Genomic DNA, 16,108 nt, shown 5'->3' on the forward strand with positions numbered 1-16,108 from the left:
GCTATTTTGACAATAACTTTTGATGTAAAATTCAGAATTTCTATCCGTTTGAAGAGTCATAAACTAGACTTCGAGGGATTTGATTTGATAGATAATATCATATACTTTGGTTATGATTTGAATTGGTCAAGACTTTCCTTAATCCAAATTAAGCATGATTGTTTATCTAAGTTGCTATTAATTGCTTCCTCTAGCATTACTCAACCCTCCAAAATGCTAGGAAGTGATTGAAGATATGCATATGTGCATGCATGGGTTCATGAGTGAATATGTTATTGAAATTTTTAAATGTGCATGATGTGTACATTTCTATAATGGAGCATGTATGTTATACTTATGTGAGATTCCATGAACATTGCATGGCATTACGATTTGCGCCCCTATTGCTATTATTTTGGCGCGACAGCTATGTTCCACAAATGGGAAAGGAAAAGGATATCCTAAAGAGTGCCTGACGTGGGTGAGGTAGCCATAAACTCGGTAGGCGATGCTCAAGCCAATGTGTGGCAAATTGATTTTATATATATATATATATATGTATGCATTAATGCACATGAATAAAGGGCTTTGAGAGCTAATGTGAATAAAGGACTTTGATAGCCAATGTGAAGTATGAAGATTTATATATTCATGAGAAATGAATCGATGTATAAAATGCTTAATGGCAATGGCATGGGAATGATTTAAATGATGGGAACTAATGGGAAATGCTACTCGTACTTGGGAAGTCGGTCTATTCCACTTTGATTTATCCATGCCTTAACACTCTATTGCTCCATTTGTGGTAATATACGGTTGCTTATGGAATAGTATTATTAATGAGAATTGAATGATGGGTTTAAATTGTATTGCGGAGTAAGGTGTACTTTATTTTGTATCCATCCCTTATCCGTGTTTCCGGTATTATATATGTTTACTTGTCGAGCCTTATGGCTCACTTTGCAATATGGGTTTTAATGAATCATGGGAAAGTATGTTTCTTTGAGGATGTTGTTGTCCAGTCTAGAAGGCATAAACCCAATGGGTAACTAGATGTTGGGTAATGATTTTCATTGGCTTTGAATTATTTATGCCTTCATATATCGTTCTATGGATTCTTTCCTTTGCTATATACTTGCTAAGCCTCATGGCTCATGTTATTTCTTTTGTCATTCCAGGTAATGGAAGATAGATATTTTTGGGGCGAGTTCTGGTTAGATGTGTACAGAGATGTCTCGGCCTCAAAGATTCATGGGTGTATGTTGAGGGCAAGAAGTGGAGGGATTATTTTTTTTTTTAAAGCCTTAGTGCCCTTTTATTTTCAAAATGTATGGGTGGTAAGCCCAAAATGATGATGTAATGAATGTTATGTAATTGATTCTGGCTTCTATTGTTAGTGAACAAATTCGGAAGATAAATTTCTTGAAAATTTTGAGTATCTGTATCCATCTTGAATAGACATTCTCTTGGACTTCCTGTGCTAGCGGGAAAATCTGGGAGCGGGCCCTGACATATACACATAAGGGGCATTAGAAGAATGTAAAAGACCCCTCACATGCTCTTTACTTGTAGAAACTCCCCACCACCTCAGTCGGATAGCCATCTCATCGCAAACGATCGACAAACTCACACATTTGGTCGATAACTTTATCCATCCATCGATAGATCCCCAAGCATCTGTCGATCGACAGTGCCCTTGGCTTTCATCGATTGATAGCTACTCCTTTTTCTATTGACAACTGTTACTTCCTTGCTTTTCATACACCACAAAACATCAACCACACCACTTTAACGTCACGAAAATCTAAAACCCCGATCACGTGTCATTACATACCTTTTAATTACTTTTTGCCTTGCAAACATTTTTTCCAAGTACCCATCAACTCTCTAGGATAATGGAAACAGACCAGCTTTCTTAGGACTACTCTCATCTGGCTCTTCTTTAATTCTCCCAGACCACTGTTATTCTGGCTCTTTAGGCTTTCCCGAACAGTAAATCGAGCCTTATTCCTCCAGCAGGCTTTCTCCAGACAGGTTTCCTTCTTCTATCTTGCTTAACCCTGCCGACTTTTATTGAGCTTTCTTGAAAATAAATTTTAGTTATTACAATTCAGCAACACAGGGGATATCATGGTTATTTTGAGAAAATTCAAAGATCAATTTGCCAAAAAATGAAGTATAAGGTGTTTGGCCTCAAGAGCCAAAATTTAAGAGATATATATAGTGGTAAATTTACCCTATATAAAACTTAGTAGTGGTCAAATAATGATAGACTAAATTATGTGCATTTTAAATCTTAATAAAGGTTAACATAATTTCTCAAAATAAAAAAGTGTTCCCTGAATTTTGTCTATTCTCAATAAAAGTGGGTGTAATATAAGCCAATAAATTATAGAAAGAGTAGAACTCAAAATATCAAATGGCATCAAAATATTAACTCGGTATTCTGGGACTTAATATCAATCATAAGAAATTCAACTTTTATAGGAATTAATCTGCTGTCATTATGATTAAAAAATTAAAAAAATAATAATAATCCAATGCTTTCAAATCTCTTTCATCAATCCTACAGAGAAAGAAACAGAAAAAAAAAAGAAGAAAGAAAGAAAACAATCTCCATCGTTTAAATTTTTTTTGTCCGGTATTAGTTTTCCAAGTTGCACATTCATAATGCATTCATCCAATTAATGTATTACTTTTTAAATTAAGAGTTGGTGATTAATTATACACAGATGTTAATTTTTAATTCAAAATAATTTAAAATTTTGGTTATTAATTCATGGAAAAGAGATGCATTGTCATGATGATGACCGTAAGGGTTTATAATAATACAACCGGCCACGCCCGGCCGGCTACTTGTATTAATTAACATCATCAAGGAGATCACATATACTCTCTCTCTCTCTCTCTCTCTCTCTCTCTCTCTCGCTATTTGGCTGGAGAAAATGGAAGCAGCGGCGGGGTCACTGGCGATCTCCTTTGCTTCAATTGGCTTTCTTCTTGTTTTGGCTGTGGAGAATTTTCAAGTGGGTGTGGTTGGGGCCGAAGAGGCTGGAGAGGCTGCTCCGGCAGCAAGGCCTTACCGGAAACCCTTATCGGCCGCTGCTTGGAGACTTCAAAGACATAACGGAGATGAGAGATGAAGCAAGACGAAGACCCATCGGCTTGTCGGACGACTCTCTGCCGCGCATCCTTCCCTTCCACCATCATATCATCGCCACCTATGGTCAGTATATATATGATGGCTCTGCAATAGTAATAATACTACCCAAAAGTATAAAAAAAAAAAAGCACGACGAGGACGATGATCTTTGCTACCTATTCTTCAGGTAAAAAATGTTTCTGGTGGAGTGGACCGACGCCGAGGGTGACCCTTATGGAGCCTGAATTAGTAAACGAAGTTCTTGTGAAGAACAATGTGTTCAAAAAGCAAAGCCCAACTCCGCTTCAGAAGATGCTGCTATGTGTTCTGGCCAGCTACGAGAATGAGAAATGGGCTAAGCACCGGAAGATCATGACCCCGGCTTTCTACTCTGAGAAGTTGAAGGTAATTAACTTAACACAATTACTCCATCTCCCAATTATGTTCGGGTCCCAATACTACGCCATGCATCGGGCACTGTATTTGGTTAGCCTCGTTTGTAGAATAGAGATTATACATATGAGGAAAGACTAATTACTATTATTATTATTATTATGGGTGTTTTATTAAACAGCGAATGTTACCAGCAATGCATCTGAGTTGCAGCGAAATGATCCACAGATGGGACAGTAAGTTGTTGCCGGAAAACAATTGCACGTGGGAGATGGACGTGTTGCCTGAGCTCCACGACTTGACCTCCGACGTGATTTCTCGCACGGCGTTCGGAAGTTGTTACGACGAAGGCCGACGAATATTTGAACTTCAGAAGCAGCTTGCTCATCATACTGCCCCAATTATGTTCTCCGGCTACATCCCAGGATGGAGGTACTTAATTAACTTTCTCTTACCTTGTTATATAATTACAAATTTGGGTAGATATACATTTCAAATTGAAATATTATTGCTTGATTAGGTAACTGTTAAAAGTATTTTGATTTGGGTCCAAATTCATTGCCATTTGGACATAAGGACTAGAAGGATTTGCAAAAACACAAACATATGTGAAATTATTTTGTGAAATTATTTTGTGCCTGTGTGACACCATGCCACCCAACCAATGAGTTCATGCCATCTAATCATATTTGTAAAATATAGTATAAACAAGAAAAACAATAAATTATACTAGTAGGTTTAAAAAACAATTAATTTATAGTGTGGGAGAGTGGGCCTCAGCTATAGAGTGATCCCTAGAGTTTTCAAATCAAAGCACAAGTGATCCTAAGGCTTGTCTGAGCGTAAATGATTAGGAGACCTATAAGTCTGAGAGCTAATGATCAGGTGATCTCCCAATGACCGAGTGCCCTCTTGATGACTGATTTCCCTAATGATCGAGTGCCCTCTTGATGACTGAGACCCCTTTGTGACCAAGTACCCTGCTAAGATGAACAATCAGATAGGGCAGGGATGGATGTCCTTGTGCAAACCTTTCGATGTCTAAGTCAGTCTTCAAGTGCTTGAGTGCAAAAAGTAGAGTCTGAGTGCTAGAATGAACTTACTTGAGGGAGTGAATTGCTCCCCTATTTATAGAAGAGGGAGATGGGGGAAACATGGAAACCATCCCACGTTTTCAAGAGGGCATATTCTTAGCATATTCTATGGAATTTTGGCATATTCTTGTGGGTCCTAGAGAGGGTCTTGGAAAGAAACTCCTAGGTTTGGTTCAAGAGACACCTTAGGATGGTCTCTTGGCTACAAGAGAGGCTCTTGCAGGTAGCACATTACATGATTGGTCTTAGGAGATGGGAGTGGGCGTGTAAAACCCCGTTTTTGAAATAAATAAATAAATGTTTCATAATTCATAATAATTAGATTCAAGGTCGTATATATCAGATTTTTAGCGGTGATTAGCTGAATCGATCGAAAGGAGTATCCCGAAGCTCGAAAGATCAAAAGCAAGATCACATCATCGATTCTCAAGTCAAAATATGATTTTTAGTGCTGAAAGAAATCAGGCCGGAGATAGTTTTTGGTACAACTTTCGCTCGGCCTGATAAAATCAAATCATCAGAGGGGGCTTCCGAAAAGATGATGGAACCCTTAGGGAGCCTCGAATTTTCAAGTCAAGCAACCCTTCAGTGTTTTCGGGTGGAAACGAAAAGAATTTCAATAAGATAAGTCTATCGGGCCTAAGTGTAATTTTTTGAAAAAGCCTGAGAGAGGCCTAAATGTTATTATTTCTGAATCCTCGGGGCATGAATGTCAATATTGGATCTTGAGGGTCTAGTTAGAAATAAAGGAAAGCTAAGGGGCTTGTAAGAAAGGCCAAAGTGGAATTTGTCAAAATGAGAGGGGTCTAAGTGCAAAATCTAGAAAATAGGAAGATGAAAGCTTCCATGGCCGACAACAAATTTGGCCGGCCACCATTTCGTCACCTCCGACCGCAGGAAGTCCAAGGGATTGGTCGGAGCATGCGAGGGGAACAATCAGGGCCGGCATCGAGGCAGCGTGCGACCGAAATTTCAAGAAATTTCGACCGAGAATGGGTCGGCCATGGCCGACCTACAATCATGATTTTGGGGGGCTTTGTCGATGCTTTTTGGTCGTCCAAGGGCGGTTTGGGATGTTTGAGACCTCGGTGAAGGCGGCTATGAAGGTTTCGAGGGTCGATTTGGCCTATAAATAGAGATCTAAGGGCTGAGGGTTTCGCCAAATTTAAGTTTGCAATCGGACGTGTTTAAGGCCAAATTTAGAGCAATTGATAGAGGGCTTTTTCTCTAGAGAGGGTGAGGATTGATTCTAAAGAAAATAAAGGGTTTTCGCTTGCGTTTGGAGGGGTTTTGAGCGGTCACCGGAGAAGGAGACGGTGGTGTCGACCAAGAGTTTGAGGCTTCGGTTGAAGCCCTTCTGAGCCTTCTTTCGAGCTTCCAAGAAAGCCATTGTGATCGACTGAAGCAGGAGATCAAGCCAGGCTGAAAAAACCCGAGCTCTAGTGTGTCGTCGCCGGAGAAGAAGACTGGAGCGTGGCCTTCACGCGCCAGATCCCACTCGCAGTGACGCGCCAAGCGCGTGAGCAGCAGGTTTTTTCCAAATTTTTTTTTATATTTTTGGAAAATTATTTTAAGATTTGTTATGCAAAAATATTTGGAAGAAATTGGAGTTAGGTATTTATTTTAGAATTTTAGTGAGGAAAAATAGAGAAAAATCAAAGGAAAAATGCGAGATAAATGTGAGAAAAATTGGTTTGGTATTTGTGGATTGAATATGATGTCTAGGGTGCATTAAGGCTTGAATTGGATGTTGGTTTGAATTTTGAGGATTTGCACGTAAATTGAGGTAAAGCACGTGTTTCGAGGATCATCAAATTTGTCAAAGTTAAGTGTTCTATTTTAAAAACCTGGTTTAGCGTGAGTAGTTATGCTCTAAAGATTTTATGTGAGTGTGCCAACTTACGACTTAGTTTTATGTGAGTGTTCTATTTTAAAAACCTGGTTTAGCGTGAGTAGTTATGCTCCAAAGATTTTATGTGAGTGTGCCAACATACGACTTAGTTTTATGTGAGTGTTCTATTTTAAAAACCTAGTTTAGCGTGAGTAGTTTTTCTCTAAAGATTTTATGTGAGTATGCCAACTTACGACCTAGTTTTATGTGAGTAGTCATATTTCCAAAGACTTGATTTCATGAGAATAGTCCTATCCCAACTCAGTTTCTAAATGATTTTTCCATACCGACATGCTTGGATATGTTATGCATCACGTAGATTGCACCATATGTTATGATGAAAATATGCATACGTTCATGGTAATATTATTGATCATGCATTGCATCCGAGTGCGGGTTGTCACCACTGCACTCATTGACCTCAGCATGGATAGGAAGCCGTAGCAATGAGGGGTAGCAATAAGGTGCATCCCGGCTCAAACAAGAATGTGGATCGGTACTACTGCACTCATTGACCTCAGCATGGGAAGGAAGCCATAGCAATGAGGGGCAGCATAAGGTGCGGTCGATTCACGGAAGGAAATGAGAACATGTTGCATTTTCATACATGCACGAAAATTATGATTTTATTTCACTCACTTAGATGATTCATCATTTAACTTGGGCTTTTGCCCCTGGAATATTCAAACGTTCCAGATGTTGTCGTAGCAGAACCAAGTACTGACGAAGCATGCGAGGGCACTTTGCAAGTGCACTATGAAGTGTGATTATGATGTTAAAGTTGATGTATTTAAGTTTCTGCTACTTAGCATTTGAACATTTAAAAGATGCTGATGTATTATCGAGACTATGGATATTGTAATGTTAGGTTCGATCTTTAGCTTCCGCATGTTTTGATGATTATCTTCAGAATGAATGGAATTTCGGGTTGATAAACGATGTGATTTAGCATTTTTTTTGAAAGGGAAAAAGAAAAAAAAATATTATCCCCAAATTGTCCTAGTTTATAGCGCCCAGGAAAGTGGGGCCTTATAGGGCGAACTTTGATGAGGATGAACAAGTGGAGTACACTCCGATCGCTCTCCAATTGCCCACGTTCAGCCTTTGTCTAGGCTCATAAAACGATGTCAAAGCATACTGGTTTTTTTATGAGATGACCGTAACAACCTCAAATCCAAGGATCATTTACACCCATCTCGTATGAAAATTCCATCAACATATAACCAAAATGGATTCTCATGGCATGTCACGACCCCTAATTTCGGAGGCTGCAACCAAAAATTTAAATCAACATAGCTTTCATTTTCCTCACTATTTTTTTACATAACAAGTGCAGCGATTACAACATGGCCACTGTAACACCCCAAACTTTTCGGGCGTGTTATAACTTAGGATTTCAGGAATATAAAAATTTTTCATATCACAATCGCTGTCATACGTCACACAATATCCCAAAATCCCTAATTTTCACCTTCTCAGTTTAACAAACCCAATAATCAAATAGCTAAGACAGGTGTTAAAATTTCAAATGCGAAAGCTAGATTGAACCTAATATGGTTCACAACCATAATGCTTTATTTATCATAAATAAAATTGTTCAAGACGTCTACAAAATGTATTACAAGGACATCATCTCTCGCAAGTGATAACTGAATGTCTTAAACATATCCAAATCATACATAGGTTTGTACATAAACATATATATGATAAACATGCTACAAGAAGCAAATTAAACTTATTCTTCAGCTACCTCATTTCCCTTAGAGCCGCTTATCGAACCTGGAACGTTCGAATATTCCAGGGACATAGTGCAATTAGAAGATGAATCTTCTAGTGAGAAACTCCAAAAAAAATAGTTTATATTAATGCATGATCAAGTATAAAACGTATGAGAAAAATAACGAGAACTACTCCGAAGTGCCTTGTGAACATGTCAGCCTCCTCCAATGAGAGCTTTCTTAATGGCACACGCATAGCGCCTCTCGGGAGGTCCCTAACCATCTCACATCAACCCGACCTCATAGAACTCATGCAAACACCACATCCGCTGTCCCTTAGGCTCACGGTCTTCCCCACGAGAGCTTTCTCGATGGCGCATGCATAACACCTCTCAAGGGATATCTGACTTTTGCCCTTGGCCAACAACAAATAGGTACAACAGTATGGCCACACGAATTTTATAGATGCAACAGTTAAAAAGCCAACAACATATGTTTTCCAGAAAGATACATTTCATATATGTAACATGATTTCACGTAAGAGAATAACAAGAGTTTGCGTATAAGAACTTCACAAAACACGTTTCATGTAATAGAAGTCTTTCAGAAGAGAACAAAGAATAGGATTTGGAGTATAGGAGTCTCATCTTGAAGGTTTATCTCTTGAAAGATACAATTTCACAGCAAACGACCTAGGTTTCTGCAGAAAACACATGTTTTGGTAAACCTAACCTCAAATATTTTTACATAGGGTTGAAGGGAATTAATTTAGGGAAAAAAATGGAAAAGTTGAAGGAAAATGGGCACCTCACGAGCTTTCACGCGCAGCCACTTTCCGGTGTGTAACTAACGCGCGGCCTACCAGATTTGGATAGTTTCGCCTCGTTTTCATATTTTGGCCATAACTTCCTCATTTTAACTCTGATTCGACCCCCGTTTGAACCTACGTGACCCTCTCTTCCCCATCTACAGGATTATAAAAAAAAAGGACTAAACTTGTTTTTTTTCTGACTAATTTTGGTGAACTCCGGTAAAGACCCGTAACTTCGGCGAGGCTCATTCTCCCTCGCTTCTCCTATGATTTCTTCCTGCCTTCTTGCAGAACTTCCTCCCCTCTCTCTAGATCAAGCTCCTGCACTTAGAATGCCTCAACTCTCAAACTTTCTTGGAATGATTTTAGATCAAACATGGCCTCTATTTATAGATTTCTTGAACCAATCACATTATGCGACTTGTCACAAGCTAAGCCATGGGCTCCAAAGACTCAAAGCTATAATTGAATGGCTTTTGAAATCCAAGATAATACCCCAAACTTCTTTCAAATGACATTTTGACCCTTATTTTAAGTTCTCAACTTTAATATTTTACCACATGAGCTCCTAATTTCATCCTTATTTCGTTTGGATAATTCTCTAATTACAATTACACCTTCAAACATCAAATTTATTGAGATATTTACAATCTCAAAATTAATAATTCTAAATTACTCGATATGTACGATTTTTCAAAAGCCCCTTACCATCATTCGGCCTTTTTAGGCTACAACTTAGCTTAATCGAAAAACCGTCTCTGATTTTATTTCTTTCAACGTCATAAATCTCATCTCCAGATGCTCGTCAAATATATACCTTTATTCTTAGGTATCTAAGCTCCTGGGCACTCCCTATGACTAATTTGGTCACTTGTTTCCATTTCAAGCATATTTTTTGGTATTTTAAACTCACTTAAAATACGTGGCAACTTCACAAAAATATGGAGTATTACAAACAGTCTCATACATAAACCAATCAAAAACTCCTAGTGAGGATTATAAGAATTAGACCTCTTGGCCCAACACAACCCCAGAATCTTCACGATCTGGATAACCCTGTACACAACACTTATACATTGACCCCCTTAGGCCCTCGGGCTCCTCTTGCCTAGCCACACACCTACCTGGAATGATGCAACAACAAAGGTTAGTCACAAAGCTTAGCAAACATAAGAAGAAAGATATTAAACCTAAACTAAAACTTTCCCTACACCCCATGCATTTCATGTCAATTCAGTAACATAACATGCCATATACCATACGTGCTTCTTCCCTAAACCTTGGGGCCTACATAAGGTGTAATACCCATGTTGGCATGAGGTTGAGATGTAATTTGGATGAGTTCAAAATACTGAAAAATTAGTTTGATAATAAAATAAATCATCAAATCAACAATAGGGAATGCCTCAGAACTTAGATGTCTAAAGAAAAGGGTATGACATCGATGAGCATCTCGATACGGGATTTATGATGCCTTAAGAAATCAAATCCAAAATGATTTTTGGTATAGCTAAGTTATAAATTGAGAGACTAAATAGTCACAAGGGACTTTTGGGAAATCAACAGAACCCCAACTAGGTTCATATTTAGCATAGGGATCAACCCTTATGTTGTTTTGGGATGAAACAAAAGGATTCACAATCAAAACGTGATTTTACATAAGTTTTGGGCTTAAATGTAATTTTAAATTCCAATGGAAAAATGGTGATATTTTTTTAAATTCGTTAGGACAAATGAAGAGCATGGTATTTAGGGGTTCAAGAGGTAAGATATCAAAGTTTAGGGACTTCAAACAAGGGCCAAAATGGAAATTACTGTTGAGTTCTAACCTAGTCAAGAGGGGGGGTGAATTGACACCTTTTAAAAACTTTAATGCAAAACTTATGCACGTATATATATGAGAAAACAAATTTAATATAAACCAAAATTGTAGTTGAGAGTACGGGAGCACTTAAATACTAGATGGATAATATGATATCCGCCAGCTGTGCTAGTATGTGCTTAGATCCAATATACTCTTCAAATTACAACTTGGTGAAAAACATGTGATTTGAATGCACACAATAACAAGACTTTAAATAAACCAAATGGAATATTGAATGAGTACAAAGAATGATCAATTAAAGCAAATCGGAATATAATAGCCAACAAGAATGTAGGCCTTAGGATTTGGCCACACAAAAACAAAAACAAACAAGTATAATCAAGCAAGAATAAGTAAAGAGTGAAGAGAAGAAGGACACAGCGATTTATAGTGGTTCGGCCCTTATGGCTTACATCCACTACCTAAGGATTCCCTTCCTTAGGATTTTCAATCAAATCCACTATATGAAACTTTTCTTACAACCACCAAAGCCTTCACTTGGCTTCACCACCGCCAAACTATTTCTGGAGTCTCACACTCACTAGTTTGGATTTTGTACGCTCTTTACAAGATAGTAGAGATTGAGAAATATGGTTCTCTCAAAAATAATACAATGAAGTGTAGAGAACTCTCTTAGTTTTCTCTCAAGAAGATAGAGGAAAAGAAAGACTTAGAGAGAATGAAAATCTTGGCCAATGATGTAGAGAATAATAGGGCTTCAAAAAAAGTTGTTCCAAAGGCTTCAAGAGATCCTTTTATATAGTGTTAGAGTTGGTTTTCCTTGATCAATCTCAGCCCTCCATGTGTCAAGTCTTCAAGCCAATCTTAGCCCTTCGTTTTGAATTTTTGTAGATCTCCAAGACCTTTGACTTTTGTAGATCTCCAATCAGCCTTAAATGAGCAAATCAATTCCAATAATGCATGGCTGATTTCAAGGATTAAAAATATCATCCAAACCCTTCATAATTCTTGCAAAATCGAAATTAAATAACAAATGATCAATTCTAACTTCTAGTTGATCTTCAAACTCCTTTGATTATGCAATTGGCCCCTTAGCTTCCATAACAAGCATAGCTAATTTGAAATTTGAATTTAAACCTCCAAATGGTGTAAAATCCTTCCAAATATTCTCAGATAATGAAGCAAATTTGTCCAATAATGAAGATATCAATTATAACTTCAAAGGCCCTTAATTGATCAAGTTTCCATACTAAAAAATGTTGACAACAAGAAGAGAATCAATTTGTGTAGCTGAATATATGCAAGATATCCTTAGAATATTCTCCCATAATGAAGATATCAATTAGCTATAATGAGGATATCAATTAGTCATAATGAGTAGGATAATTGATTCCATGATTTGAGTAGAGGATCCTTTTAATGAGATAGAATCAGCAATAAAGGAAAGTAATATCAATCAAGGTTTAACTTTCAAACCTTAATTTCCTCCATTAATGTTGAATAATAGGGCTGAATCTTTAACTTCTCCATTTGAATGCAATTCAAAAATTCTTCCATATTTAACTAAGTAAAGAAGTTTCTAAGAACCTTTAAATTTACTCCATGATTCTCTTACCATATTTAGACCAACGAGAAGATGTAACCTTGATGAGTGTGCTCCATGTGGCTGCCATGTCATCAAAATGCCACATTAACAATGCCATGTCGCCAAGTTACATATATGGCAACTCCATATAGTGGACTACTCCAATCTCCTCAAAAACTTCCATATATATCTTTTGAACTTCCCATATATGAACAAGGATTCAATATATCTTCTAGACTTTCCATTCTAAGAAGAACTTTCCATTCATAGCTCAAATACTCAAATTTCTAGAAAGCTCTCTAAAAACTTGTTTCCATATATAATGAAATCTCTATATAAGTATAAGAAGTTTCCATATATAACCTGTGTCATGAAATCACTAAAGAATAGCTTTGTAAGCCTTATGAAGGCTTCATGCTTTGTTAGAACATAAAATATAAATTCACATTCACACATGCCAATCATCAATCATCAAAATCTACACTCAACAATTACAAGAAAAAAAAAAGGGTTAAAATGTATTTTTTAAAACGAAAGCCATGGCCATCGCCCACCAACCGCTGCCACTACTGGTGTAATACCCCAGATTTTTAAACTAAAATATGATATAATACTTGAGATTATTAGGTTCTAATACTTGAGGAAATAGGTCATTTCAAGGGATTATAGAAGCCTTGAGACAAAGGTTTATTTTCTGAGTCAGGGGGCAAAGTCGTAATTATTGAAGTTTGGGTAAAAGTGAAATTGACCAAAAGTCTTGGGAATTAGTGTAAAAGATATGAACTTCAAAATATCTATGGATTTCAAACTTCAATCAAATGTAGCTTTGGATCATTTTGAAGTCCAAGTCTTAGTTTTTGCTTGAAGTCCAAATCTTCTCCAAGTCTTTGCTTAGCCTCCAAAGTCTCCAAACCTTATCCTCAAGGACATATGGAAAGCAACCATTGATCACTTGGAAGATAAGATAAGGTCACAAGATGATTCATAATGACCCCTTGATGTGGCATCGCGTGATTGGCTTGAAAACTTACCTAGCCTCCAAGTTTGCTAAAACCTTATCCTTAAGGACAAGTGGAAAGAAACTTTTAGGCCACTTGGGAGTCATGATGATGCCTCATAATGACTCCCTTGAGGTGGCAGATAAGACTCATAATGACCGGTCAAGTGGCAACACGTGATTGGATGAGAAAGTTTATAAATAGGATATTTAGGTGAAAGATTTGAGCAATTGATGAGAAGTTTGGGCCAAACCTTTGTGGATTTGAGAGGTTTCCAGTGAATATTTTGTTCTTAAGAGAAAGGGAGAGATTCTACAAGAAAAAGGAGGGAGATCGGTGAAGGAACGAAGGAGAACGAGAGGTTCATTAAAAAATGAACAATCATCGAAAAACACCCGTAGCCGCTAGAAAAATCAAAAGGTAATTTTGATTTCTCAACATAATCTTGTAGAGCTCTGAAAGAGAAGTCCGTAGGTTCAGACGGGAGGTGGAACAGAGCTCGGATGGGGTTGATATGGCAGTCTTAATCGACAGCCCAAAACTCCGGCAAAAAAGGGCAGCGATGCGTGTAACACACGTGCCCTGGACTACTGCAAGTGGTCACGCGTGGCCACCCTTTTGGAAACGCGTGTGGGCCCCTCTGGCCTTGAAATTTTGTAGGCTTACCCTTATTTCTATTCTCCACCACCCTATCAAAAAATAATTCAAATTGATTTACAAAAAGGTTATGTTTTCTGCAGAAATAGCCTCGATGAACGATGTTCGTACCATAAACGGTGCAAATGAAGGGTAAGAAGCTAATGTGAGTGGTTCCTACATGTGTTTGTGACACTTTGAGCATTTGTTGCTTCACTTGTGTGTGGGTGTTGGCTTACATATCATGCTTTTGTGGTTTGTATGTCATAATTCCTTTAGTTTATGCATATTCCTTTTGCTTTGTCATATATCATGTCATTTTGGTGACTGTGGCTAGTTGTTGGGACATCGTGGGGGATCTTGTGCTCTTGCGATGAGCCTAAATCTCATGCTCTTGCTATGAGTTACCATATGATGACTGCGGGAGTGACTGCAACACCCTGGCTTTGCTACCACAGGGGAAGGTTTCATACTGCATATTGTGTTTGCACACATATATTCTTCTTTCATAAACCATTTCACTTAGACATTATTATCTAACTTGGGTGTTTCATACCCTTAGGATATTCAACATCCCAGGTATAACAAAAGTGGTAAGCGTTATAGGTGCAAGCTCGAGCAAGTGGCAAGGAGGTGGTGGATGTTTTGTTTAAGGCTTCTTGAAACGTTTTATATGATTTTGTAGCACGATTGTTGTATTGTAAATAATGGCTACGATACTTAGATTATAGAATGTATGGATGTATGTATGAAGCTTCTGTAACTCTATAAAGGTGTGAGATGTATGTTTGGAATTTGTGAGAGACAGGACAACTGCTATAAGGATGCATGTGTGTGTGTTTATTCTATGGACTTGACTTAAGGTGACATTATGGAAATCCTAGCTATTTTAGAATTTCAGGTTCGATCCTTACTTTCGCTGAGAAAGGAATTCCAATAACTCCCGAGGTTGTTTTTAGCATATAATGAATATCTTATTACTTCCTTGTGTAATTGAAAAGCAGGGTGTTATAGCTGGCCAACCTATTTTCGACGATGAGAGGGTCGTTTCAGGGGCTAGAAGTGGGCCCTAGAGCATGAAGGGTTGATTAGGATGGGGTATGGCCGAGAATGGCCGTGATTTGATGAGGTATGGCCAAGTATGGCTGACGGTTGCTAGAAAATTGGGAAAGGGTTGTTTGTGACAAATCATCACAATTTGAGGTGATTTAAGGTCGTATCAGGCCATTAAGAGCCCGAATTTGGCTAGACACGGCTCAGATTGGTTAGAAATCAAGTATAAATAGGGGGTTTGGGGTGGCCGAATACTTCAAAAATTAAACTCGAGAATTTGAGTGTTTGAGGAAAAATTGAGGGAGAAGGATAAGGGGCTTTTGTTCCCCATGCATTCAGGGCCAGTTTTGGAGAATTTGGATTGTTTTCATGAAGGTTTGAAGGGGTTTTAAAGGTGGCCGAAAAATTGGGTAGCATCGCTAGAGCTGGACTATTTTTGGTTCATTTTGGGCTTCTCCAATGGTTGTTTCAGACACCCAAGGGTGCCTAGGTGATCAACTTGAGGAGGGCTTCGAGGTGGTGCAAGAACTTTGGTCATCGGAGCATCGCTGGTGACCGAAAAAAGGAAGAAGATGACCGGTGCATGCATTACACTCGCGGGTCTTCACTTGTAGGCGTGTAGCTAGCGCGTGAGGGTGCATGGGGACAAGGTAGTTTTTGGAATTTTTTCTTGATAGTTTTAGAAAAATATTTTATGAATTATGGTGGAGAAAAATTTTGAAAAAACCTTGAGGAGATATTTATTTTGGAATTTTTTGAGGAGAAAATAAGGAGAAAATGAGGAGAAATTATGAGAAAATTATGAAAACAATAGATGATATTCTTTTGAATGAATTTAATGTCTAATGGTCGTTAAGGCTCAAGGTTGAGTAATAGTATGATTATCTGAGACCTAGCACGAAAATCGAGGTTGGGCACAAGAATCGAGGTATTTTGAGTACGTTTAAGGTGGGTGGTTCTACTATCAGAACTTGGTTTATTTC

At 38.0% G+C, this 16,108-nt stretch overlaps 1 protein-coding gene across 1 annotated transcript in view; it reads left to right on the plus strand.

Annotated features, from left to right (window-relative positions):
• Positions 1–2,907: 2,907 nt before the first annotated feature.
• The window catches only part of LOC127811104 (cytochrome P450 CYP72A219-like), a gene marked incomplete at its 5' end in the record, with an annotated part of 34,420 nt that continues 21,219 nt past the window's right edge, over positions 2,908–16,108 (plus strand). The window contains 3 exons of the mRNA XM_052350817.1: positions 2,908–3,205; positions 3,309–3,526; positions 3,696–3,946. Of these exons, the coding sequence (XP_052206777.1) occupies positions 2,908–3,205; positions 3,309–3,526; positions 3,696–3,946 (767 nt within the window). The remainder of the gene's footprint in view (positions 3,206–3,308; positions 3,527–3,695; positions 3,947–16,108) is intronic.

This window comes from Diospyros lotus, chromosome 10, assembly GCF_014633365.1.
Source record: "Diospyros lotus cultivar Yz01 chromosome 10, ASM1463336v1, whole genome shotgun sequence".
NCBI classification, from domain to species: Eukaryota; Viridiplantae; Streptophyta; class Magnoliopsida; order Ericales; family Ebenaceae; genus Diospyros; species Diospyros lotus.